We start from the raw sequence: 27,418 nt of genomic DNA on the forward strand, positions 1-27,418 counted from the left end.
CCTGCCCCATCAGGGTCCTTGCTTCTGAGGGCGCGGCTGCTGCAGGCCTCATCCAGCCCCCAGATTCTGTCTTGGGTTCCTCTGCTCACATTTTCCCCGGACCCCATTCCTTCCTAGTCAAACTCATCTCCAGGCCTTGTCCGTCTCCCAAACCCACACTCATTTCTGGTGGGCAGCTCAGACGTCCTGCATGGGTCCTCGCCAGGGCTCACACTCAGCCCTTCCAGCCTGGCTCTTCTCCGCCCAGGGCCCCGTCTGTCCCCTGACCTGGGCCCTGTACCCACATTCGAGGCTCTGTGACCACGTTTCTCCCACGCGTGCTTCCAGCACACTTGCCTGGGGCACAGGGCACTGTCAGCCTCTCCTGCTGCCCTCTTCCCCGCCCAGCCTCCCTGCACAGGTCTTGCCGCCTCCTCGGGGAACTTTCTGTGCTCTCCAGAGGCTCTGTCCTCGCTGTTCTGTGGCCGTGCGCTGTGGGTCTCAGCAAACCCCATGAACTCGGCAGTTCACCTCGTCCTAGGGACCACAGAGCGCCCAAGGCCCTGCTGACCATGTGTCCTGAAGGCCAAGTACAGATGCCCACGTGGCCTTCAGGGATGCCCGGCACCCCCACTGGCTGTGACAAGACCCCACCAGGCTCCTGACCTCCTTGCCTCTGCGCAGGCTGAGGTTGGACCACAGAAAGCTGGCTTTCGCCAGTCAGAGGTGACCGTGAATCCCCAGACCATCCACTGTAAGAACATTTAAAATCGTGCTTTCTAAAACCAACTTCCGTCTTTGCAAGCAGCTGCAGAGGTTGGCAGCTTATTTCTTTGAAGTAGGTTTCTCCTAGCTCTGTGGGCTGCTTCTGAAATCAGATACAGAGAGGTGATCTGACCCTCACACGTGCTGCACTCTCCAGAGCCAGGCTAGGGGTGTGTCTTGACCTCTGCTGCCTGCCCTGCTCGTGTCTGTGCTGACACGATGCGCTGGGTGACTAGAACCTGCCCATGCCTTAAGGGACCAGCATCCCCATTTCCTACTCTGCCCAGGGCTCTGCCTCTGTGACAGCGGGTTTTGCCAGCTGCCCTGTCCTGGACTCGGCGATCCCGGCACCTATCCTCCCTTTTGCTTGCACCCTGTGCGGACAGCAGCCATGTCTGATGAGCGCTTGCCTCCTCAGGATTAGGGGGAGAGACATATTCAGTGTCTGCAAGGTGTGGCTTCTCAGCCGTGCTTTACCTTAAACTGGTTGACAGCAAAGTTGTAGGACAGTCCTGTGACAGAGCCCCTCAGCCCACCTGGAATGCCCCGCATCCTGTAGCTCTGAGGGACAGCACTCACCCTCTTGTGTGGTGTCTGTACCTGGACAGGTGATAGAGCAGCGGCCTCACAGCCGAGTTCTGCCGGCCTGTCCTCGGGCTGGGAGAGAGGCTCAGCAACAAGTGTGTGAGGACTTCGGAAAACACAGGTGCGCTGACTGAAGGCCGGGCACCCTGGGCCGTTCCCTCGGGAAGCGGCGTCTGCAGGGGACAGAGCTTCTGCACAGCAGTGCAGCCTTGCTGATGGCCAGCGGGCTCTGTGGCAGCGCAGTGACACGCTGTGTCCAATGGCTTCTTTAGGTTCGGGGACTTGAGATTTGGGTGTCCTTCCCCTGCTGGCAGAGACTATCACGCAGGCATTCATACTGGTCACCTCCTCCTCTGCCAGCCCTCTAGCTCAGGCCTTGCTTGGAGCAAGGCCTTCTGGCCCTCTGGTCAGCTCTTGGTGTGTCCTGCGGGGCAGCTTGCCGAGCGAGGACACATTTCTCTGCACAGCTTGGCTGTGCCCCAGGCATCAGGCTTTCCCTTCCCTGAGCCTCGCTCTTGCTGGGGGCTGTTCCCATGACGTGGAGAGCACCGGCGCCCAGGGTGAATGGCTCTTGACAAGCTGGGCCCAGGGTGGCCCAGGCCCTTGACCACACACCCTGAAGTGCCGAGTTTGTGGAGAGCCCCTCTTGTAGTCTGCTGACCGAGGTCCAAGTTTCCTTGGTTCACTCTGCATTACAGATAATCTCGAAACCCAGTGAGCCAGCCCGGCAGCCCGAGAGCCACCCCGAGGAGACGGAGGAGGAGCTCCGTGAGCACCAGGCCCTGCTGGACGAGCCCTGCCTGGACCGGCTCCCAGGGCAGAAGGAGGCACACGCGCTGGCTGTGCAGGTGAAGCAGGAGCCCATTGAGAGCGACGAGGAGGAGGTGGAGCCCGCGCAGGAGGCAGAGCCTGGCCAGCGCCCGCCCACCGAGCAGGAGCTGCTCTTCAGACAGGTGCCCCATGGGGGTGCAGCGGGCAGGCACTGGCAGCCCCCTTGGTGCCCAGGCTATGTCCTCTGGCTGATGGAACTCCCCTGTCTCACATGTGCTGCACGTTGCCCCACAGCGCACACTGTCCCTATCCCTTAGGGTGGTGTCCTGCAGATCTGCAGGCATTCGTCTAAGAGCCCTGCGCACGTGAGTTAGGGAGAGACGGGCTTGATTTGTTGGGGAGGTAAAGGGCAGGCAAGCTGATCAGAAACCAGGAGCTACTGGGGGCCAAGGAGGTGCTGGTGACCAGCCTTACAGATCCAGGAAAACAGTATGAGTTGGACACCCAAAGCCAGTAAGGTGCTCAGACACTGATGCAGAGTCACTAAGCTCACAAGAGACTGATGGGAAATCCAATGAAGGTTTCCTAAGTTCCAGTGAAAAGTACAGCTGGCAGTGAACAGAAGCACTGGGATAGTCAGTCAACAAGCTGGAAGCCCTGGTTAGAAGGTGCTTTCCTGCAGACTGGGGAAGACCTGGGCAGGCTCGGCGGGGCTCCCCTGTGTCTTGCAGAAGGCTCTTAATCTTCCCCTCTGGGTGCCACCTTGCCTCCCCCAGGGGGTCCTGCAGGGCTCATATCCCCCATCCCCACCCCTGTGTACCCAGGCTGCCAGCTGGTGACCACACTCTCCACAGAGCCCAGGGAAACTGCTCTACAGCACCCCATGCCGCCAGTGGGGTGGTTTGGGTGTGGTGTTTGCTGTCCACCTTGCACAGGGCTGTTGAGACCTCAAGGCAGGGCTGTATCTACCATGCCCTGTGCTCTGCCTGCTCAGTGTGGCCCTGTCTGGCTGTGTGAGTGAGCATGTGTGTCACCCCTGCCCCTGAGCTGGGAAGTGGGGTCCAGGCAGCAGCCAGCCACTCTTTTCCCCACAGCAAGCGCTCCTGCTGGAGCAGCAGCGGATCCACCAGCTGAGGACCTACCAGGCATCCATGGAGGCTGCAGGCATTCCCGTGTCCTTCAGCAGCCACCGGCCTCTGTCCCGGGCTCAGTCCTCCCCCGCATCTGCCACCTTCCCTGTGACTGTCCAGGAGCCCCCCAGCAAGCCAAGGTTCACCACAGGTAATGCCACCTCTCACAGGGTGTCTGTGGCCCTGAGACCACAGTCTGCTGGTTTGGGTGGCGAGCAGGCACAGCCACAGAAGGCCGCTTCCTCTTCTAGAGAACCCTCGTCCTCGTGGGCTACTCGGGCCTCCTGCTTCATCTGAGGTTGGCACACGTTGGGCTGGCAGCCATTGCAGCCTTGGCATGAAAGGTGTTGAGGCTGAGAGCTCAGGAGGAGCATGGTGCCTGTGCAACCTGGGCAGTGGAAGCTAGACACTCGACAGCAGCCCCCAGCTGCCAGAGGCAGATAAGGCCGGCTCCTGGTGGCCACAGCGCCCAGCCCTGATGGAGAAGGGTAGCATCCCAAGACTGCCACGGGGACAAGCTAGAAACTGGGATAGCTGTCCATGGTTTCTGAGCTCATATTTGTCTTTAATGATGCGTGAAGAAGAACGTCACGTAAACAGAGTGATTTATTCTTCACAAGCCTCGTAAAGCGTCTCGTTCTGCATGCCACAAAGATGGCTAAGCTCCCCAGTCTCAGGGTACTGTTCCTGTTCAGAGAAGAACTTCGGCAGTAATTATCCCAAAATTGAAGTGCTGCTTTTCAGAAAGAAAAGTAGGAAGAAAGCCACAGAAGGCCACAGAGCTGGCAGGGTAGCTCCTGCACAGGCCTGGGCTGCAGACTGCCCCTCTGGAGCGGGGAGACCAGGCTCCGCAACATGTGGACTCACCCTGTGCTGGTCGCAGGTGACTTCCAGGCACCCCCTTTGTTGGTGCCCTTTCCTTTGTTGGTGCTCATCTTCACTAACAGATGAGCACACTTTCCCTGTATAGAGGCAGGTGGGGACCCGAGGAAAGGGCCAGCACTAGCTGGGCTGTGGGCTCAGCCCCACCCATTGACTCCTCCGCCTCGCCCAATGGACAGGCGGACACAGATAGGACTCCCCTCACAGACGGCCCTATGTCGGTCCCCTGCCCCACCTGCACTCAGTGCCACGCTCCCTCCTTCTAGAACTTCCCAGTGGTTGCCCAGCAGTCCTGGCGCTTCCTTGGTCCCTGTAGCTTTCCCTCCTGGAAGGCAATGGTGCTGCAGGGCCTGCACCAGCTCCTCTTGGGGTGTGTTGACTGTGGAGTGTGTGGGACATCTGCATGTCCAGGCATGCTTGTGGCCAGTGTGTGTCTACCCAAGAGTGTGGACATGGCCATCACAAACTCCCAGGCATAGCCACCTGCCCACCCCCCACTGGCCGCACTCCTGCTCCCCACACCCACCATTCACACTGCTGCCTTTTTTTCTTTTTCAACAAAAGTCTCATCTTCCAGCATTTAGTTCTGCTCGTGCACCCAGAGCCGCTGGGTCCAAGGGACCAATTCCCATTAGCACAGCATATAAGAGACCAAGCTGGAAGGTGCGAGAACTAACACACACCCAGGGCCAGGCATCCGCCTTGGCCAGGTAAGCCTGCTTCTTTTCAGTGATGGAAGCATGAACAGGAAGAGTGACTTCAGGGTAGAAACATAGGTGATGGACTAAGTGTCCATCTGATACCACAGCCCGGTCTTCACAGTCCCCACTGTCCCCAGCCCAGACAGATGTGTATCAGTCAGTGGACGCCCGTGTTGGTGCCCTGCCTGCCGAGGGTTCCCATTCCCTGTCCAGTGGCCCCGTGCCCAATCTGGGAGAGTAGGTATGATGGCCCCATGGGGCACAGCACCTTCTGAGTTTGTGTGACATGTGCCCAGCTCTGTGATCCCCGTGCATGCTCATGAGCGCGCATGTGTGTAGGGCCCTCCATTGCTCTAGGAATTTCTGAGGACTCCAGCACTGTGTTCCTTTTGACCCCAGGGTCCCAGAGCAACTTCACACAGAGATTGGCCCATGACTAGGTGACTTGCCCTTCAGGGACCCGCCCCTCTTACTCCTAGAGGCCAGTGTGGTCCCCTGCAGCTCAGTGCTGTGCCATCGACATCTCCTCCTGCGGACCTGCCCTGTGTGCATGCAGCACATACCCACATGGGCCTGAGACCCCGTCCTGCACGGCAGCCCTGTGACCCAGCCCCGCCTCCCACAGGCCTCGTGTATGATACGCTGATGCTGAAGCACCAGTGCACCTGCGGGAACACCAACAGCCACCCTGAGCATGCTGGGAGGATCCAGAGCATCTGGTCCCGCCTGCAGGAGACAGGCCTCCGCGGCAAGTGTGAGGTGAGGGCGCCGGGAGCCGGGTTGGGGCATCCTGTTGCTCTGCTCTTGCTGCAGGTGCTGCCACAGGCCACACACGAGGAAGAGTCTGGGCTCTGGCTGGAAAGGGCTGGGGCAGCTCCACCCAGCACCACCCAGGATCACCATGGCGGGTTCCTGTTGCTGTCGCAAACTCCCTGGGCTGGCACTTGGTGAAGAGAAGAGGTTTATCTGGCTCTGGGTTCTCTGGGAAGTGCACACAGTGCATCTGGCGAGGGCAGCTGGCTGCCTGGGGCAGAGGCCAAGGGCCTGGGTGGCCCTGTGCCTGTTTACCTCCCTCCAGGCCCACAGCTCAGCACCACCATGTCAGGGACCAGGCAGCCAGCTCCCAATCACTACACAGCCCAAGGCTACTTTCCTGAGATACTGCCTCTGACCCACTGGCATCCTTCCCTGTTGGTGCCCTCTGTGCTACCTCACTGGCCTCCTTTCCGGCCATCCTGCCTCTCTTGCCATCACCCTCAGGAAGCAGTTCCCTCTTGCGCCTGCTGCTGCCCAGGGTACCTTTTAAGCCTCTGTAGCTCAGGGGCCATGGGGAAGTGGCTCAGACCCAGCCTGCTGCCTTCCCACTGAAGACTGCACTCTTACACCATGGAGGCTGCAGGAGAGCCTTGGCCGCTGTTCCCCTGCAGTGTGAGTCCCCACGCAGTAGCAGCTCAAGCAGGCGCAGCATGGGCTGGCTGTCTGCCCTGAGCCTGCTTCTCGTCTTCCTCCCCTCTGCCCATGGGAGTCCCGCACAGAGGCCTCGGTGCTGTCCCTGGCCAGTCCTCAGGCTTCCTATACCTGGCAGTGGTGACAGCCAGGCTGCGCTTGGACAGGAAGGCTGGGCTGAGGCAGGAAGCTCAAGTGGAGGTCCCTTCTCCCTCCGGCCCTGCTGGAGCCCTCTGCCAAGGTGCCAGCGGCCATAGCATCCTGAGCATTGCTGGTCTGGTGGCTGGCCCTGCTAAAGCACAAGCATGGAGGGAGGGCCTGAGGCAAGGTGCTGGTGGTTCAGACAGCCTCATGTCCCACCAGAGGGGGCCCAGCACAGCTTCCACACATGTACCAGGGATCCCACCAACTGGAGAAATCCATCCTCATTTGTCCTGGAGCAGTCCACACTGCTGTGGCGTGCAGAGCCCTCTGAGTTCCGGCTGCCTCCTCTCACCCTCCTGTTGTCCCCCTCCTCCATCCTCTTTTACAAGCTGGATATCCCAGTGTTGGCTCACCTCCTGTACCACCTCTAGTGGGGATGCCCTGTTTTCAGGTGACAGGGCCTAGTGCCCGGCCCACTTCTCCTGAAGTGCTGTACCCTAGGAGGTGACCTGGCAACCAGTAGTGTTGGGGCAAAGGGACAGCTGCGCCACTGGGGGGCAGCACCGCCCAACAGACAAGGCTGTGAGGGAGCTCTTCCTCATGGCCAGCTGCACAGGGTGGGCCTGACATCCTCCCCTTCCAGAACCTTCTCCGGTCATCTGGGGTTCGTCTTCCGTTCAGCTTTCCTTTCTTAGGAGGGCCACTCAGGCTAGAGGCACTTAGAGGCCATTTCTCAGCCAGAAAAGCCAGCGGGAGCCAGGCAGGAGTGTGGAAAGAGGAACATAGGGGGCCGCTGGGTAGAGGGCTCAGGCGCTGAGTGGGGCTGCAAGAGGGAGGAGGCTTGCAGGGGGGTGCTTGGGCGCAGCAGTAGTGCTGGAAAAGCCAAGGCAGGTACCATCCCAGATGTGCTGCTCTCCTAGGGCAGAGAGCTCTGTGTGTGAACTCAGCTTAGGTGCGTATGCACCAGGCTCCCAGCCAGGGCCCTTACTCCTGAGAGTGCAGAGCAGGGCTGCCCAGGCCTGGTTGCCTGACAGCCCAATGGTCGGTGCCTCAGCTTCTCCCAGCCCCGCCTCCAGGACAGCAGTGAGACTCGAGCTGGCCCAGGGTGGGGATACCCCCTGGGTGGGACCGGTGGGAAGTCTGTGTGGCCGATGTCTGAACATCCTGTTTCATCTATCTCGAGTATTTGTGAGGGTGGGTTTTCTTCTTCTTCTTTAGCTCATGCTAGCATTCCCTTTAGGAGCTCTGCCTCTGGCCTCACCTAGGATGCCTCACTCCACTTCAACTCATATCCAAGGGCCCAGCCTCAGGCAGGGGTGCCTGGCCACTGGCCTTGCCCGCCTCTCCTGCTGTCCATATTCACGGCCCTTCTTGGCACCGTGCACCATGACTGCCATGCCCCTACACGCACAGCACACCTGGACCCTGGCCAGACAGGATACGGCCCAGACCCCAGTGTGTTTGCTGTGAGGGTCAGCAGTGTAGCCCTCCACATCCAGGGCCTCTGCCCACAGGTCCCTGCCCTCGGGAAGGCCAAGCTCTGCTGCGTCACCCTTGTCCCTCTCCGCCCTGCACAGGGAGACCCAGGGCACGGTATGTCTTGCAGGGAAGCTCTGTAAAGAGTGAGCTCAAGCACAGCCCCAGGCTCAGACCCTGAGACCTACAAGTCAGTGAGCCCTGGGCCAGGCAAGTGGTCTCGACAAGGCCAGAGTCCAGGCGACAGCCAGTATCATGGGCCTGCATGCTGTTCTCCCTGCATTCATCAGGCCTGCAGGAGCTGGCTGTATGAGATGCTGACTTTGATCTCGTGTCTGAACCACTTCCCTTCTAAGCACTTAAGTGAAGAGCTCAATTGAAAATGGCAATTTTTCTGTTAATTTCTGGGGCAAACCTGAAAATAGCCCATCTTTATTTAAGCACTTTCTGAACCATAGAGACATGGTCCTGCAGATCACAAGTCGGGTAGCAGCGACCTCCCACACATGCCAGCCTGTGCTGCTAAGGAGGCTCCCTGCAGTGGGTCGCAGTGTGCCTGGAGTGGTGGCTCTTGAACTCGGGGACTGGCGAGGACAGCACACACTGCCTTGGGCGGCTGTCTGCTATTCGAAGGCCACCGTGATCGTTGATTGCCAGATCACCTGTGCAACAGTGAAAGGCAGGGCACCAAAGGCTGTGATTATCTTCGTAAATGAAGTGCGAGTCCTCGAAACAATTTTTAAAATGTTTCTTAAATATTGTGTCAGGCAATGTTTGCTTTGTGTTTTACAATAATCCAGTAACTGTGTGCATGCTCTTGTATCAAGCTGAGTTCCCCTCCGGCAGTTGCGTTGTCTGTGGAGCTGAAACGGCGGCTGACATGCAGATGGGATCTCTGCTCTGTCCCCACAGTGCGTCCGCGGACGGAAGGCCACGCTGGAAGAGCTGCAGACAGTGCACTCAGAGGCACACACGCTCCTCTATGGTACAAACCCCCTCAACAGGCAGAAGCTGGACAGTAAGAAACTTCTAGGTATTTCAGAGTCTTCCTTCATCCCTACTGGGTTTAACCTCACCCGCCCACATGTTTCCAGCACATGGCCCCTGTAGTTGGGGCAGCCACAGGTGGCCCAGGCTCTGCAGAGCTGGCCAAGGGCTGCAGGAGAGATTCTGCCCTCTGTTCTCAGCTGGTCGCTGCTGAGCGCCGTGTATAGGCTTTAGGTGCAGACAGGCTAAGGACCGCCAATTCACAGCACCTGGTCAGCAGAGTCTGTATGCCGGGGCTGTTCAGAGCCCTGCTCTGAATGCCATTCCAAGGCTCCCTGGGGCAAGGCTAAGAGGAAGCCTGGGGTCACGGCCTAGCCACCCCTCAGGCGCCTGAGCATCAGCCACGGGCAGAGGCTGGTGGTTTCTTTGGCGTGGCAGCCAGCCCTGTGTACATGGGTGCAGGGGAGAGCTTGGCCTTGGGAGAAGCAGTAGCAAGGGCTTTCCTGGCTCATCCCAGGGTCTTCAGCAGAGCAGTGGAGCTTGACAAATGCCTCAGGCTCCATGGGATCCCTAGCTGCAGAGTGGGGGATGGAGCTCTGTGCACCTCTTGGGCAGAGACCTGAGACAGCTCCCAGGCTTGCTGGGTAGAGTCAAGGACAGGGCTCCGAGGCTCCCTGAACGCAGATGTGGGGTGGACCTCCACAGGCTGCCCTCTCTGCTGCGGTGTTCTTCCCCAGCCTGCGGCCACCTCGAGCCACTGGTCCCCGATCAGTGTTTCCTGTCAGCACTCCCCTGGCCAGGAGCCATGGGTCACAACCAGCACGGCAGATGGGCTTGGCTGGGCCTGCAGGTGGCATGCAGGCTTGTGGAACGTTTGCTCTGTGCCAGACCTGTGTTGAGCAGACAGCCTGCAGGTGCAGTTCCCTCACTCCCCCTTCCTTTCACCTCTCATTTCCCCCTCTCCTCCCTTATTCTCCCACTCGCTCATTCCTTCTGTGCTCCTTCGCCCCTCCTACCCCCACTACTCACTCACTGATTAATTCATCCACTCCTTTGTCCACACACTGCCTTGTGCACTCCAAAGGCATTATCTGTAGCAGGCGCCCTACAGGAGCTGATCTTGCCTGGGATCTGTGAGGACACTGGTGGGTGCCAGCCTCCAGGGTGTCATGCTGCTTCCTGTGTTCACTGCCTACAAGTGACAGATATTTGGAGAATCACAAAGCGGGTAAATGGCAGCAAGCTTTGGAGGCTGAGAAGCCAGGGCACATGATCCAGTCTCAGCAGGCAAGGAAGTGGACCCACTGACCCAATCAGCTCAGACCCCGTGACTGCAGAGACCAAGGACTGTAGACGGAGGAGCCAGAGGGAGCTCGAGTTGAGAAAGGGGCCAGAGCAGATGGAAGGGTCTCTGGTCTCTATGCCAGGACCCTGGCTGCACTGTCCTGAGCACTGCTGCTTCTCCAAAGAGGGCATGACAGGGCTCCCTGGGCTGGACATCAAACCTCCTTTCCCTGCCCTCTCTTGCTGTGCTCCCAGTGCAGCACCCACCTTTACCCTGGAGGCAGGAGGCCAGCAGTGGGTCCTGACAGCCATTCCAGGTCCCCTGGTGTCAGGGCTCGCAGTTACTAAGCCCCTGCACATCCACGGCTGCCAGTGGTAGACTCTGCAAGCCGTAATGAGCAGGCACCTAAAAGGAGCTGCAAGCTAAGGCCAAGCAGGTGGGGCAAGGCAGCGACTCTGGGACGGATGCCATCGGTAGGGTCCTTGGAGAGAAGACACTACATCCCATAGCACGAAAAGCAAAGGAGAAAGTGCAGAATGTTCAGAGAAAGTGAAAATCAAAAGCACCACACAGAGGTGGAAGGAAAGTCCACTGGAAGTGGAGAATATGGCAGCTGGAAGCTGGGGACTGCAAGCAAAAGAAGTGCACAGCCCTGTGTGTATAGAGGAGGTGGGGCGGCTGCGGAGCAGTTGACCAGAGGGTGCGAGGACCCACTAAAGAGGGGAGGGACCAGGAGGAGAGTGCGCAGTCTAGAAAGGACCAGAGGGACGTCCTAGCACAGGACATCCCACCCCTGCCCTCCCGAGGTCTTCAACCAGCCCAGTGTGCTGGAAGGCACAATGGAGGCCTCTGCGGGCTCTTGGAGATCACAGCTCAGGAGCTCCTCTGTCATGAAGCCCTCGGAGGATGAATTCACCAAAGGGAAAGACACCAAAAGGAAGCTGTCTCGGGAAGGAAGCCAGCCCAAGGGCACCCAAGCAGGGTCCTCGTGTAGCAGCACCACGTGCTTCTGGACCACCATGTGGCCACACAATCCCAGGCTCCTTTGCGCATGCACTGGTCCAGGCCGTACAGTTCCTTCTCTGTCCTCCCCCGTTGCTGTTGGTATCCCAGCCCCACAGGCCCTGGTGTTGAGGGCCTCTCCCTGGGATGCATCTGGAACCCAGGCCACTGCTGCCTCCTGCAGGGGTCACCTCACAACAGCAAGTTCTGTCTTTGCTATTCAGCTGGCATTCCCAGCCCAGCTGTCACAGCTAGAACCACAGGAGGGAGAACCATGAGGGTTCTCAAGGGACCCTGCAGCACCCCAAGTGGGGACTGTTGGCCAGAGGGGAGGCAGGCAGGGCTGGCAGACACAGCTTGTGTGTCTGTGGTACAGGCCCCTCGTGTCCTCTGGGAAGAGCTATGTGCTCTAAGGTGTGTGGGGAGGTCGTGTGCCAGGCCCTGACCCAGGGCTGTCACAGCCAGACTTGGAAATTGCTCCAGGGAAGGGGCTTCTAAAGCCTGGCAGCTGCCGCAGTGCACAGATCTTGAATCTGAAGGGGACATGAGGTGACCCAGGAGAGGCTCTGGGGTCAGTGTGAGTTTGGGAGAAGGCAGAGCTCCAGTTGAGAGCTGCTGGGCCCCAGCACAGGACCTTTGCCCCAGTCAGCAGTGCTACCAGGGCAAGACTTCAGCCACCACCAGGCAGTTGCTGGGCAGCCCTCCTGGATATTGCGCAGGCTTCCTGCCTCACACCTGCCCTCAGAATAGCAGAACAGCTGTCTACTTTGAGTCTCCCTGTCCATCTTCAAGGGTCCATGGTGACTTAGCCCTTTGCATACCAGTCTTTCAAGCCAGTGAGATGCCCCAGGGCCAGGGGAACAGCCCCCAAGTCAGAAGAAAGGCCGTGTCATTCACCAGTGGGAGAATGCTCTGGGTTTGAGCCAGTTTCAGACCAGTTTTAAGACCAGGTACTAAGTCAGAAGTCAGAGTGCTGTGGGGAACAGGAAAGGAACATGTGGGAGAGCTCAGAGGTCGACCTCCCTCAGACTTTGGGTTGCCTGGCAACCTGGTCCTCTGCCCCAGGCCACCAGTGGTCCCTGGAAGCCCCTGCTGGGCTTTGTGTTTTTCCTTGAGTGTTTGCCCACATCCTCACTCCATTGCTGTGCCCCTAGCAAGGTTTTGTACACAGGCTTATTGCTTCTTCTGTCAGCCGAGTGTGTACAACCTGGAGTTGTGCCTGTACCCACACAGTGCAGAGATGAGGGGTCATCCAGCATCCTTTGCTTTCCTGCTGAGCTTATGTTTTAAATTGCACAAATATCACCCACTGTCTTAGCACTTGATGGAGGGCTATGTTGAGCTTCTGCTGGTTCTCCTAACTGAGGAACATGACCATCAGTCCAAGTGTAAGTCAAAGTAATAGTGGTTCTCTCAGATTCTGTTAGCAATACCCTCATTCAGTGTCTAAACGCTACTGCATGATTTTCCATCCTCTTGGAATTGAATGTGCAAGTATCTAAACCATGTACAAAGGCCCAGCTGGTAGCCTTTGTAGCTGGTCGCTGGCCTAGTGACAGGCACACCTGCAGGCTTGACTGGAGTGGACTTCAGGCAGTGGCAGGCAATTCACCATGCCTGGACTTCATGTCGTGGTGCCATCCAACCACAGTGCTACATGGAGGGAGTTTGGCCTGGGTGATGCTTGGGAAGGCTGCGCCTGAGGAGAAAAACAGTGTCTTCCTTCCATCCCATCCCTGCCACCAGCCCACCTGCTGGCCAGCAGACAGACAGACAGACAAGGGAGAGTGGGTCTTCATGCCTCAGGCCAGAGGTCTGTGGCCCTGAGTATGACCACAGACCACCAGAAGCCAGAGCTGTGCTGCAGGGGAGCACATATACCCCCAGAGCAGGAACATGCAGAGGCTGCTGGTGACAGACACTCTGAGACCCTGGATCCTGCTACCATACAGCCTCCCAGTTGAGTGTCTGCACCCCGCCAGCTGCCCAAGCATGAGATTTCTGTTCGTCATGGGACTACCTCTGGGTAATGAGCAAGATCAATCTTTAGAGAACCTTAGGTTTGAACATAGATGTTTTTGACTGTCATTGCAAGGAGAATCGGTCTCCCACAGAGCCCTAGACGCCACCTTCGGGTACACAAATGTGTATGCATACAGGCCCAGGCAACCTGGAAGAAGCTCCTCACGCCCACCATGCTGCCCTGCTCTGGGACAGAGACTGATGGACAGGGTCGCTCCCAAAGCCAGCCCAGCCCCGCTGGCTTCTGCACCGAGGCCTCCAGGCAGTACCACCGTGGCCGCAGCCGTGAAGTAGGCCATCGGCTAACTACGACAGGAAACAACAGCAAGCAGTCCAATGCTCCTTGGGACCTGTGCCTTCCTTCTCCTAGCCCCACCCACAAGACTCCAGGAAGCTTCGTGCAACTGTGCACCCCATGTTCATGTGCAGAAGTGGGGCCCAAGCCTCAGAGCCCCACGTCCCAGGGAGGAGGGCGGGCAGGTTGGCAGGAGCCGGCCCGGGTGGGACCTGAGGGTCTTGGCATGGAGGGGAGACCCAGCCACAGTGCTGCCTCTGTGGGTGTGAGCTTGTGCCCGGAGGGCAGCAGGGGAAGTGCGGTACCTGCTTAGTGCCTGTGTGCCTCTGGCCAAGTGGGACTCACCTGCACAGATCCCTCCGCCAGGCGCATACCACAGCACAGGGGCCCCAGGCTGCACAGCTGCCACCCCTGAGCCAGCCTCTTGCTCTACCAGCTGAGCTGCGTTTACTCATTTACACAGACCTGAGTCCTTCTGGCCACCCCCTGCCCCATCCACAGGGCAGCCCTCCTGGCCTTCAGATGTGGACACTCTTGTTCTGCAGAGGCGGGATACCAGAGCCTTGGGCCCACACCAGTGTTCTGCACCGTCTTTTGTGGGGGCCTGATGGGGACAAGCCAGGGTTTCCCAACCCTTTTGTGCCCACTGCTCTTCGGGCTCTTTCTGCCCACACAGGTGCTCCTCACAGTGCTGAGACAAGGAAATGCCATCCTCATCCGCATGGTCAGGCCCAGCCGCCCCGAGCCTGCTTTCTTCCTACACCACTGGGCAGCTGGTGCCAGGGCTAGGTCCCTGAGATCAGAGCAGAGATGTTCAGGATAAGGGGGCAGGAGAAGGCATGCACCTCCCTGGGGTGCTCACCAGGCTGGTCCCTGAAGGATGCCACGAGCCACGTTCACATCTGCCGTCTCAGCCTTCGTGATGGCCAGGCTTTGGGATCATCTTCTGTCCTCTGCCCACTCTGTGATCACATGGAAGAGCACAGTCCCCCTCCCTGGCACACCCTTGTCATTGGGTATACGTCAGGCCTGATGATGTGGGGAGCAGGTGACAGCTACGGGGCTTCAGCGTCACCTGTGTTTGACCGAAGTGGAAGTAGGAGGAGCCAGGAGAGCTGCGGCCCCTGGAAGGCCCTCCCTCCTCCATGGCGGTTGAGGCATAGTGTGGGAGTACAGCTGGTCGTGGTGCTCATGGGAGACAGGACTGGTGTCTGGGAAGCAAGGTTTGCAGTAGGCACAGCTGGGACGCAGGACTACTCTCCAAGCGGCACTGAGCACCGGCAGGAGGCCAGCGTACCTCACCCCCATGGCCCGAACCTGAGGAGAAGGCTGATGCCATTGGAGAGGCTGTGTCTACTGCCAGAGTCTGTGCCACATGTGGGGGACATTGTCATTTGTGGCAGCCCAGGTATCAGTGCCACAGTGCCAGCTGAGAATGGGGCATCACCAGAGCCATTGGGTCCCAACCTCTGACCCTGTCCTCTCCCCACAGGCTCCCTGACCTCTGTGTTTGTGAGGCTCCCTTGCGGTGGTGTTGGGGTAAGTAGCTCTTCAATATGTAAATAACGTCCTGTTTGTTCTTGGTGTCCAGTGGTCACAGAAGTCCTCCTTGCCTTCCTTAGTGGGTAATTGCTGCCAGGCGTTTTCCATAAACGGCCGCTGTTGAGCAGACGGGCCATGTGTGGCTTCAAAGGCACTGAGAGCCGGGAGTGTGTCATCACCGAGCTCAGGCACCTTTGTCAGGCGGGTCTCCTGGCTCGTGCATGCTCTAGTTCCTGTGGTCTGCACGGGAGTCCGGGAGGTGGACTCACGTGCAGACCACAAGTTCCTCTGCAGACCACAGCAGCGCTCTGCTCCAGCCACGTCCTAGGACAGCGTGCTTCTGTGTGTCCACTTCCCATCCAGAGCTGCAGACCGAGCTCTCAGTGCACTGACTGTTACCATGGCCGTGTGGCATCTGTAAAGCAGCCAGCCGGGCTGTGGTGACCTCTGATGTGCAGATGATGTTCTAAGCTGGACACACAGGAGAATAGGCAGGGGACACTGAGGGCTCTATCCCGGCATGGTCCTCCCACTGCACAGGGAATCTGGCCCCAGAGCTGGACCTCATTTGCAACAGACACCCCCACGCCCTCTTTTATGAGCAGGGGCCGAGCTGTGCCAGAGACAGCTGCAGTCTATAGGGGAGGCCAGGCCGAGGTGCTGCTGACCATCTATCCTATCCCCTGTGGCAGGGACCCTGCAGAGGTCATGGAGGCAGGGTGGTGGGAGCCGGTGGGCAGCAAGAACTGTCAGGGTAAAGCTGCAGTGTGTAATCACAGGTCCAGGGCAAAGCACAAGGTCTGGATTCTGTTATGGAAATGAAACAAAATTGTTTTCTTCCTGAGTCTTTACAGAAATCGCTGCTTTGAAAATTATCCTGTCAGAAAGTGAATAAACTGCGTTTATTCATACCACACCGAGCGCTCCTAGAGTTATTTTATTTTGTACTGTAAATAGGCTGCAATCTCCTAATTCAGGGCAAGTTTTTGGCCACACTTAAAAAGGTTTGGATTTGCACTGCCCTGCAGCCAGCAGGCCTATCCAAGGCAGAATTTATAATTTGCAAATGAAAGCTAAATGTAAGCTCAGACCTGGAGAGGTTGAGCTTGGGAAGCCCCCTCCCAAACGTTAAAACCAGAAAGGAGCCACCCCTCACATCTGGGCGTAGAGCCCACCGGGAAAGGGTGGACGGGGCCTGCAGGAGCAGGCAGGCAGGGTGTGGGCCGCATCCCGCATCCTCAGTTCCCTGTCTGCCCATTTTCCACTCTCCACGGTGAGAGGGGCTGGAGGGCACGGGGTGCCCCACCCTGGCTTTGGATGGGCTTGCTGGGTTGCTGCACGGCTGCAGGTCCTCATCCAGGGCCAGGGCCTGCCCCTCAGGGTGTCGGGACCCAGTGTGGGCCCGGACACTTCTGTCCAGGTGAGAGAACAGGTGACGGGGGCTGCCCACTTTCCCAGAAGCAGCCTTAAATTGGCGTTTCAGTCATGTAAGTCAAAACATCCTTCCTCAACTCTGTTAAATACAGGTTTTAAATTGTTTGATCTTTTTTTCAAACCAAATGGAAGAAACTTCTGCCTAGTTCACCACCTCATTAACAAGTTTCAAGTTAGTGAGGAGTGGCTATCCCTGGTTTTCACTGTGATCCCTGGCCAGGCTCAGCCCTGCCTGTGAGCATGGCCAGGGCCTGGGCGGCTCCTGTGAGCCTCCAGGAGCTCTGAAGTCACCCCAGCTTTTATCCTTTTTCCTTCTTCCTACGTCTCCCTGCAAGTCTCCTGGAGACTCTTCTCCACCTTTCCCCTATTTTCCTGTCTTTACTGTAAAATACACAGTGGGCCTGTTCGCCCTTTCTGTCCCATCCCATTCCGTTGCATCACCCATGCCACAGCATTCCCGCCTGAGCCGGCAGCCTCGCCCCACGCTGCTCCCTGGGAGCTGGGGCGCCGGGGTCACAGGACCCGCAGCAGGGCGTGTCATCATTGCAAGGAGAAGCCCCTGGTTGCACAGTGGCAACAGGATCCTTCAGTGGCACGGGCTGGCCCCAGCTCTTGCCGGCTGTTCCTGGTAGGCCCTGCAGATCCCACGCATGGTGCCAGGAGTGTGGAGCACATGGGGGACCCTCAGAGCAGGCGGTGTGGGCAGTGGTCCCCTCCTCGCTGCCTTTGCTCAGCTCTGAGGCCAGGCCCCGCGAATTTGAGAGGGAACTTGCTGTGTCGTTTTGCCCTATCGGTGTAGCCCATGGACCTGACCTGCCCGGGACACTGCTACCCCCAGAGGGCACAGGGCCGGCAGTGGAGTCCCCCAGCCTGTCACTTTTGAGCTCAGTGAGTGGGTTAGCAGAAGTCACCAGCCAGAGCAGTACTGTTTATCTGGTCACTCGTCAGTGAGTGTCTACACAGTGTTCTTACACTAGAGCCTGTCCTGGAGGAGTTGGACGTCAGCGCTTAGAGCAGGCGCATGAGGTTGAAGGTGCCCTTTGACATTTGGACACAGGTTTGACCACTGAAGACAGTGACCCTCGCTGAGGGCACTGCTTAGCACTGTCCTGCCCCAACGGCAAAGCTTCAAGACTGCCTGCAGTGGTCAGCCTCTGTCCGGTGGCCTATGGCCTCACCGTGGGCAGGAGCCTCGTGAGCTGGGGCAGGGCTGGGCTGGGCGGAGCTGAGCAGAGGCTCACACAGGCACCGGGTTCTCTTCCGGCACTGATGTCTCTGCACCCTCAGCGGCCTGCTGAGGGGTCACAGTGGGTCTGCGGACCTGTGTGGAAGTTAATAAGGTTGTTGAGCTGTGGTCAAGCAGAGCTTTCTGCAGGCCAGCTACCTCCTGGGAAAGGCCCAAGTGACGCCACAGGACTCTGTGCTCAAGGGACACTTGGGGGTGACTGCTCAGGTACCGAGTTGGCCTCAGGCTATCGCATCCTGGGCCCCTGACCCCACCCAGGGTCCTCAGGGGCCTCCTCCACAGACCTGGCTGTCAGACTCCCTCTCCATCAGCCGGGCCTGGAAAATACACACTCACAGATTGTTTGCCCTTTGAAGTAGAAGCAGTTGACAGAGCTGACTCCTGTCATCCGGACAGAACCTTTGCCCACAGTCCAGGACAGCTCTCAGGCAGGCATGGAGCTCTCAGCTAAGCTGTCAGCTAAAGCTGAAATCTGAAGGGACAACTGCGGAAGTCCTTACAGTTCATTTTATTAGTTGTTAAAGTAACTCTGGACTCCAGGGCATAGTAACTTTAACATGCTTACACATGCTTACAACATTCTGGAGCCTGTAGAAGCAGCTAAGAGAAGGGAGGGCCCCTCAGAAGGGGTGGACACGCATGTTACTTCTGGAGCATTCACTTCTGCAAAAGAGCTGAGCCCAGCATGGCAGGGTCTGCCCTGGCAGAGGGTAGACGAGGCCTCAGGGCCCAGCACAGACCTCGGGACCCTCAGGATAGACCTGACTAGGGCACATGTTCCCGTAGGTGGACAGTGACACCATCTGGAACGAGGTGCACTCATCAGGCGCCGCTCGTCTGGCCGTCGGGTGCGTGGTGGAGCTGGTCTTCAAGGTGGCTACAGGGGAGCTGAAGGTCAGTCGGGGTTCACAGTACTGGGCTGGACACCTTAGTGGGGAGGGGCAGCCACTGCTCTTCAGGCTCACAGGGGCCTCTGGGAGCTCCCATCCTGGGCCAGCTCACCACCCGCAGCCCAGCCATCAGTGGCCTGCTGTCCTTGGAGACCTTTTAGGAGCTGACCACATGGCTTTTTGCTGCTGTTGAGATGGAGAGTACCTGTCGGAGCTGCTTTAAGCCACAGTCAGAGCAGTTTGCAGATGGCACTTGAAGGTGTGACCGGCGGGGACATGCAGCCATCTTACTGAGCATTTCTGGAGTGGGACTACAGCTGCGTGCTGTGTGTGGTACCCACACCCCAGGGCCACCCTGCAGTAGGACAGATGTCCCTAAGGTCCAGCTGGGCTACCTGCCCAGACATGGCCTCTTCCCTCTCACCTGCACCTGGGTCCCCACCAGGTGGCAGCTGGTCATGCACTGTGGGCACCAAGAGCACCCCAGCCCATCCATGCTGTACAGGCCTCCATGGCTGGCTGCAGGCCCTACCAACAGCCCCCTGAAGATGAAACCTGGACAGACTCACCTCTTACCGTAGCTCCTAGCATCCCAGGTGGCCCTGGAAACCAGCTGGCCCCTTTAAGAGCAGGACAAAGAACTCCAAAGGCCCACAGCCACTCTGGCACACCACCCCTGGCAGTGAGGCCAAGAAGTATGAGACCGTGTCCTCCCCTAGGTCCTGGGTCAGCTGAGGGTACTTGTAACAACCTTCTCATGGCTTAAGCTCCGTCTTTCCTGTCACCCGCAGAATGGATTTGCTGTGGTCCGGCCCCCAGGACACCATGCGGAGGAGAGCACACCCATGTGAGTGGATGCAGAGGGCAGGCAGGCCAGCCTGAAGGCCGGTGCACTCTGCCTGCAGTGTTGAGTCTGTCCTGTGTCTCTCTTATCCTCGCGCCAGAGCAGCCCAGTGAGGGGTACAGGCACTGAGATGTGTCAGCCCCCAGAGCTTGATAAAGAGATGGGGAAGTGACAGATGAGAAATGAGGGGGGGCCTCAAAGTGGGTCCAGCGCAGCCTCTGGCAGTTGAGTTTATTGCCAAACTTGAGGGAGGAGTCCGCTCTCACAGAGCAAGCTAATGTGGCACCCCATGGCTTAGAGCAACCAGGGCCAGGCCCCGAGTCACATCACATGGCCTTGCAGCTGAGCTGTTGCCCGCTGGGCACAAAGGCACATCCATGGGCAGCCTCTGGGCTCTTGTTTTGGGTGTCCTGGGCACTTGCCACCCACACGTCTGAGGTCTGAGTGTGGCTCAGTAAGCAGAAGGAAAGGTAGCTGCAGACCTGCCGGGACAAGATCCGCGCGGACTGAGCCACAGGAGCCCCTGAGTACCCCAGAGAGCTGCTGGCCTCAGAGCCTCCAGAACCACTAACAGCATCAGCGTGAGGAAGGATGTGTGTCTAGCACCGAGGCAACTGGGTGTCTGACCCTGCAGGGGTGCATGGCAGGTTTCAGGGTGCAAAGCAAGGAGGCACTGTGTCAGCAAAGCCAGGAAGCACAGCATGGCCCGGAAGCAGTGGGAGTAAGATGGGCTTTGGGTGGGCTCATCAGGGAGTGCAGGCCACACCTGTTTCAGACAGGACTGTCCTTCATGCGCAGAGGAGAGACTGCGACTCCAGGAGTGAACTGGGGCTGGGAACCTGTGGACCTTTGCCTGGGAACCTGCTGCTTACCCCTGGCTGCAGGGCGCTCATGCTCCTGAGGCCGCAGGGTTTCTGCATGTTCTTCCCTCTGAGGTTCTCTTTCTCACATGACCCCAAGTCCTTGGTTAGATCTTCTGAGTCCTGAGTCTGAATGGAACTCCAGGCGCCTGTGTGAGGTTCTGTTGCCGTGTTGGCCAATCATGAGAGGCGCACGGGCTTTCAGAGCACAGCTGGTCTGAACAGAGGCAGCCGGCACTTCTCCATCCTGCTGGGGAATCTAGACAGGAAAAGTGAAAATAAGGAGATTGTTGCTTGTACCTGAGTCACTTTTTTAGCCTGTCTGCCTGGTCCTCCGAGTAAGATTCTCTAAGGCACAGCTGCTCGCTGGGGTGAGAAGTCTGTGTCCCAGAATGTGGAAGGGCAAGTGTAAGCAGCTAAAATAGGCAACTGCTCTGTGTGGTGGGTGACATCCCACGAGATGTCGGTAGGGTTCTGGGAAGTTCTGTGTGGGCCCATGAGGGCAGCTGTGCCACACACCAGTGAGGCAGACCTTCCCATCTCGCAGCCTGTGTGTGTTTGTGTGTGTGTGTGTGTGATGCATGTGGTGTGTGATCTGCATCTCTGTATGCATGTGTGTGTCGTGTATTTGTGTAGTTATGTGTATTGCTAGTGTCTGTGTGACGTGTCTGTATATGTTGAATGTCTGGGTATCTGTACTGTGTGATCTGTCTCTGTGCATATGTGTATATCTGTGTGTGCATGTGTGTACATGTATCTGGATCTGTGTGTATGTGTGATCTGTAGTGTATCTTGCGTGTGTCTGGGTCTGTGTGTCAAGAGTGCATGCATGTATTCATGTGGTACCTATACACATGTGACATGTACGTGTGTCTGTGCATGTTTCTGTGCACACACATGTTTCTCTACAAATGCCCACGTGTGCATACCTGTGTGCACCTGTGCCTCTGTGTGATATGTGTGTGTCTGTGGTGAGTGTGTAGCTGTGTGACGTGTGTATATATGTGTGTGGTATATGTCTGTGTGATGTGTGCATGTGTCTGCTATGTGTATGTGTGTGGTGAGTGCATAGCTATGTGGCATGTGTACCTGTGTGTGTGTGTGTGGTATATGTGTGGTGTGTGTCGGTGTGTATACATATGGCATGTGTACATATGTGTACTGTGTGCCTCTGTGGTATATGCATGTATCTGCCGTGTGTGTGTGTATGGTGAGTGCATAGCTGTGTGGTGTGTGTACATATGTGTGTGCTGTGTCTGTGTGCCTCTGTGATGCATGCCTGCATCTGCTGTCTGCTGGTGTATAGCTGTGTTGTGGTGTACCTCTGTGTATGGTATATGCACGGTATGTATCTGTGTGCCTCTGACTGACGTGCGTGTACTTACGGCATATGTTGTATGTGTGTGTGTGTGTGTGTGTGTCTGGAGTCTATGCTGATTGTATAGCTGTGTGGCGTGTGTAACTGTATGTGTGTAGTATATGTGTGCTGTGCCTCTGTGTGATGCATGCATGCATCTGGTATCTCTGTTGGTGTATAGCTGTGTGGTGTGTATACCTGTGTATGTACAGGACGTGCGTGGTGTGTGTCTGTGTGCCTCTGACTGATATGTGCGTGTTCCTACAGCCTGTGTGCCATGTGTCTGTGTGTGAACATGCAGAACTGGGGGTTCTGGGTGGTGCAGGGCTGATGGATCAATAGCATCAGCTCAGGTCCCGGCTAGCGAGGGAAGAGCCCGCCAGTGCACTCTGCCCGACTCACAGGCCAGCAGTGTCAACAGTGATGGCCGCGCCTCTCTGCCTCCTCCAGGGGCTTTTGCTACTTCAACTCGGTGGCAGTTGCAGCGAGGCTCCTCCAGCAGCGGCTGAATGTGAGCAGGATCCTCATCGTGGACTGGGTGAGTGGTGCTGCCTCCCAGGAGGGCGGTGAGTGCACTGACGTGGGTTTCCCTGGCTGCGGGTGCAGGCTGCGGGCTTTTGCCTCCATGGACACTGGGCCTCACAGGCTTAGCTTTCCCAGAGACTGGCAAGTAGGGCCCACACCAGCCTGTGCGGGCTCCTGATCTGCCAGACACAAGCTGTGGTGGAGGACAGAGGCCAGGGCTGTTGCTCAGCCCGGACCCGAGGAAGGCCAGAGTTCAGAGGTCTCACCCAGCTGTGGCCTCCTGTGTAGGCCCTGACCTCTGACCCGATGGCTGGGACAGTCCCATGGAGATGCCACTTTCATAGCCCTGGCACCTGCCCAGCAGGGCCGTCCCTGCTCTGGCAGTGCTGCGTGGTTGCTGAACCTGAATTCTCAGGGCAGCACACTGACTCCTAAACTAGAAATGAGCCACAGGTGCTTGCTTCATGCTCCTTTCTGAAACTGTTTATATACATGTGGCACGTCCTTCTGGGGATCTACAACATTTCATTTTTTAACAGAAAATAAAGGGCACATCAGGTGGGTCAGTGATTTATATTACAGAAGCCCTTCCCAGTTAGACAAAGAACACAATCCGGGGAGCAGCTGGCTCCCAGGCGGGGCAGCCTGAAGGGAGGCAGCTGAGGCAGGAGGAATGATTTCCATACTGGGCCCCGGCCTACCATAGCCCTTCCTCGGGGATGCCGTGGATGGCGGCATGGCTTCGTGACCACGTCCTGGGCGTGCGCCACGGAGGCAGTGTCGTCCTGCTAAATGACACAGCAGCGTGGACGGGCTCCTTGCACAGAAAGCCCACAGTGTGCGGCTGGCCACAGTGTCCTTGCAAGCCTGGGCGTGGTCCCTCCTCTCCTCATGCTCGTGCGTGCTGCCCTCACGTTTCTGTGCTCTGTACAGATGACACGAAGCAGCCTGTCTTGTTTGGAGCTGCCCACTTTGCATAGCTCTCCGCGGGCACACAGCTCTGTGGCACAGGCACCCCTTACAGCCTGGGTCCCCTCCTGTGTGGCCAAGGCCAAGGGCAGCTGCGGCCTAGCAGCGGCCCTGCTGGCTCTCCGGGTGCCCTCTGGTTCTCGTGTCAGTGGGTACTGTGATTGTGAACGTGGCTGGTAGTTCCAGTGTGGGGCCTGGAAGCCGGCCACACTGTTCACTTCGGCTCTGTCTCGCTCCTGATGAAGGCTGAGGGACTGTCACATGCGTCACAGAGACACACCAGCCAGACGGCTCTGCAAAGGCAGGGTTCTGAAACAGCAGCCCCGTCCTCTTTGCCAGATCAGAACTGTGCTGTGAGGGTGAGGCTCAGACGCAGCCTCAGTGTCCTTGCGGCCTGCAGCCTGTGGCCCCTGCCCTCTCCTTCAGGGCGGGTACGGGGAACCCTGTGAGAAGGAGCCAGTACACAGAGTGTGGCTGGGCGGGGAGGACCACACCGAGGCCCGGCCTGCCCTCAGCCTGTCTGCTCTCTCAGGACGTGCACCACGGGAACGGGACCCAGCAGGCTTTCTACAGCGACCCTGGCGTCCTCTATGTGTCCCTGCACCGCTATGACGATGGGAACTTCTTTCCAGGCAGTGGTGCACCTGATGAGGTGAGTGGGTGTGGGAACTCACGGTGGCCAAGCGGAGGGTGAGGACAGACAGCTCCAACCCACCTGCAGTGGAAGCAGCTCCAGACTCACTTAACACAAATGGTCCTTCCAGGCTAGACAGCCTCATGCTGCACCAGGGCCTATTTTAGCGGGAGGAGGGCCTGGTTCCAGGTGAGTAAGCTGAGGCATGCCATCCGAGCCTGGCCCTCCTCCTGCGGGAAGGCTGGTGCCTCTGGCTGAGACAGCGCTCTAGGCTGTCACAGGCAGGCCACCTTCGTCCCTGTCTCTCCTCTGGCCAGAGCTGAATGAGGCCCCAGGGTAGCAGGGCCCACCCTCCCTCTGAAGGCCACGCCATGTCTCACTGTTTGAGAGCAAATAGGGATGACAACAATTGCAGACGTTCTCTGTCTGCCCAGAGACAAAGTCTTAAGGGCGCGATGAGTGCACAGCCATGGAACGAAGTGACAGTCCTCAGGGGTGTCCCTGCTAGAGACTGAGGGCATGCTCTTATGGCCAGGGGACACAGATCGATCGTCCCTCAGTTTCCTCAGGTCCAGGGTCCACAAGAACCTAAGCAACCTGTGGACACACTGTCCCTGCCATCAGCAAACCAGGGCCTGTGGGTGACCACACATGGGGAGCCAGGACAGGCCTGAGCACCACCTGAGTCGGGTTTCCATCAGTGTCTGTCCTGAGCTTTCTTCTTCTGCCCGCAGGTGGGCACTGGGCCCGGTGTGGGCTTCAACGTCAACATGGCCTTCACAGGTGGCCTCGACCCCCCCATGGGAGACACAGAGTACTTGGCAGCCTTCAGGTGAGTGCCCGGTGGTCCTGACTCTGCCAGGAGACTGGAGATCCCACTCTGCAACCTGCTCTCTGCATGGACACCTTCAGTCCCCACCTGGACCCCGACAGTGTCCGCCAACCTGTTGTTCTGATTCTATTTCTTGTGCTCTTAATAACGCTCAGAAATGCACTTGGATCCTAGAAGCGGGGGAATGGCGGCAGAGACTGCTGTGCAGCCTGTGAGACCGTGCAACTTGGACATAAGTTAGTTCTTCTTGGTGTGTACACATGTGGAGGAGCAGGCTCACCGTTGCTCAACCCACTTCCCTGCAGTTTCCCTCCTCCACTAGGTCCTGCCTGCAGGGCGACTGCTCCTAAACCGAGCACTCCCTTTGATGTCGTGGGTTGTATATGAAATAACTCCTCAGCCAGGAGGGCTGGCTCGGGGCACAGATGTTCTCCTTGGGTCACTGTCATCCTTGTAAAAGGTGGCTTCTGCCCACGTGCTCAGCGAGAAGGTCCCAGCGGGCAGGTGCTGCCAGTGTGCTGGGCGCTCGAGCCCACTGGACTTCCTGGGGGTCTTCCCTCCGCCTCTCTGTCTAATGCCAAAGTCTCGTCCTGACCTGTGTGCGTGTGAAGTGTTGTGTGGAGGCGTGTCTGTGACATGTGTATGGACACATCTCTGTGTCCCTGTGGGTGGTGTTCCCGTGCCTGTGTCTCCGTGCGCTGCACACACATCTGTGGCTGTGGACACTGCCTGCGTGGCATCCATCTGTGGGCATGGGCGTGAACACGTGCACACATACAAGTGTGCACCCGTGTCTCTGTGTGGTGTGCGTGTCTCTGGCAAGTGAGACTGCACAGGGACACCTCTGTAAAGGTTTGACACAGACTCCGCCACATGCTCTTGAGACCCCAGATGAGTCACGTGTACCACTGAGCCTCTGCCTGGTAGGTGGGCTCCCCGCAGCACTCGGTCGCTTGTAGATTAAGGCACAGAGCAGGCCTGCACCCGATGCGGAACTGGTCAGTGAAGGATGGGTTGGCCCTCTGTGGACCCCACTGACGCCCCACCAACCTCCCTCCAAGCCAGGTTTGAGTTTGCTGTTTCTTCCACCCTTGGCCAGAGGTCTGTCCTTCTGACCCTGTGCTGCCTCGCTCATGTGGGCCTTATACACACACACATCTGAGATCACTGCTGGGGAGCTGCACCTGTGAAGTGTGGCGTCGTTCCTCACCCAGAACTGGTGCTCTGAGGGTAAAATGTCCAGCCCGGCAAGCTGTCAGCATGGCCTAGGTGGGCTTCCCGCCTGAAGGGTGCTGTCACTGACCCTAGTGGAGAAGTGGAACCTCCTTGGTAATGGACACCAGGCGTCCTCTCTCCTTTTGGGTCACACCTGAGGCTCTCTGGCCCCAGATAGAAGCCTGACTACAGGTGCCCAGCCCAGGCCCAGGCCCTGTACCCCAACTGTGTGGCCAGGCACCGGGGCCTGCCTGTGAGATGGACCTTCCTTCCCTGGGAGCACCCGGCCTGTGTCTCTATATCCTACCAAGTGTGCCCCTGATGGTGCCTTACTGCGCAAGCACTTTAAAGTCTCAATAGCTTCCTTGAAAAGGAAAATTGTTTTGGGTTTTTTTTTTTTTTCATTGATTTTAATGTAAAATAGCACTTTCAAGTTTACAATTTATGGTTCCCTGGGCATCAGATGGGGGAAGGAGGGTCAGAGACTGGCTTCCCGCTCTCTTCTTCCGCCTCCCGCTCTGGGGGCCCTTGGGGACAACACAAGCCTCAAAGGCAGCACCTTGTTAGGCAGACCCTCGCCTGCCAGCTTGCATTTTCAGGGGATAAAGCCTCAGATGAAGAAAAGATAAGAAAATTGCCTCTAATGAGATCCAGAAGCGGCAGCACTTTCTCCTCAGGCTCAGAGACTGAGGAGAAAAGGGGCCTTAATTCAAACCAGTTGGTCCTGCGCCAGATGCGGCTTTGAAGTTTGCCAAAGGCAGGCCAAGCCGCTGGCGCTTGGATGCATACAGTGATGTCCTTCCTTGGCCGTCCTTTCCTTCCTCGTTAGTGACCCCAGCGCAACCCTGCGGCTCCCCATCCATGATGCAGACAAAACCAAGGCCCATTCTACCGGAAAGCTCATTAGAGATGTCAGCAGAAGCTGTCATCTCTGGACAGTGGACGGTGGCCCTCAGCTGAGTGGTGGGCCAAACCTGCCACCTGCAGCCGTGGACCTCTGTCGGTCATCTTTGTGCTGTTATTGCTACTGCAGTGTTGGACTCTGGCACTTGTAGTTACCACCCCGCACTGCCTTCCGCCGGGCCACATGTCCCCAGGACGGGCACTCTGTGAATTGGGCCAGCCTCCCTGTCCGACTGCCTTCTCACCTGAAGCCTTCCAACTCTTCTCCCTTGTAGACACAAAACTGAGGGCACCGCACAGTGACTTGAGAAGCCTAAAGTACAAACAAAACACTCGGGAGCTGAGAAGCATTGTGTTTGCCAGCCTTGGCTGACCTGCTTGGTCCAGTCCTGGACGTACAAGCAAGGGGCAACGCTGCCTGCTGTGGGCTGGTGCAGTGGCCCTGCCATTCAGGGGCCTTGGCTGAGTCTTGGACAAACGAGTTGGCCCAGGGGCATGAGGGGAAACGGCATGAAAACAAAGCCCCGCTGACTTCACGGAAGCAGCAGGGCTCTAGTGAGGGTCTGGCTGTGGAGGGCAGAGGGTCTTTCTCTCGGTAGCCTGGGTGGAAGATGTGGTCCGGGTGGGCCCATGGGTGTGTCCAGGAAGAAGGGACAGAGCCTGCCCGGGGCAGCAGGGAGGGGCTGCCTGGTTTAGC

General features: G+C 57.9%; 1 protein-coding gene across 11 annotated transcripts in view; it reads left to right on the forward strand.

The window, feature by feature from the left end:
- The window catches only part of Hdac4 (histone deacetylase 4), a 256,470-nt gene that overhangs the window by 213,426 nt on the left and 15,626 nt on the right, over positions 1 to 27,418 (forward strand). For 8 of the 11 annotated variants that reach the window (XM_013508107.1, XM_013508108.1, XM_013508112.1 and 5 more), the window contains 10 exons: positions 2,028 to 2,282; positions 3,195 to 3,381; positions 5,439 to 5,572; positions 8,792 to 8,912; positions 14,963 to 15,009; positions 18,479 to 18,586; positions 19,374 to 19,429; positions 22,094 to 22,181; positions 23,670 to 23,789; positions 24,506 to 24,603. In XM_013508107.1, the coding sequence (XP_013363561.1) occupies positions 2,028 to 2,282; positions 3,195 to 3,381; positions 5,439 to 5,572; positions 8,792 to 8,912; positions 14,963 to 15,009; positions 18,479 to 18,586; positions 19,374 to 19,429; positions 22,094 to 22,181; positions 23,670 to 23,789; positions 24,506 to 24,603 (1,214 nt within the window). The remainder of the gene's footprint in view (positions 1 to 2,027; positions 2,283 to 3,194; positions 3,382 to 5,438; positions 5,573 to 8,791; positions 8,913 to 14,962; positions 15,010 to 18,478; positions 18,587 to 19,373; positions 19,430 to 22,093; positions 22,182 to 23,669; positions 23,790 to 24,505; positions 24,604 to 27,418) is intronic. The other 3 variants (XM_013508109.1, XM_013508113.1, XM_013508114.1) reach the window with 2 other exon arrangements.

Source organism: Chinchilla lanigera, unplaced genomic scaffold (genome assembly GCF_000276665.1).
Source record: "Chinchilla lanigera isolate Chin_1 unplaced genomic scaffold, ChiLan1.0 scaffold00141, whole genome shotgun sequence".
NCBI lineage: Eukaryota > Metazoa > Chordata > Mammalia > Rodentia > Chinchillidae > Chinchilla > Chinchilla lanigera.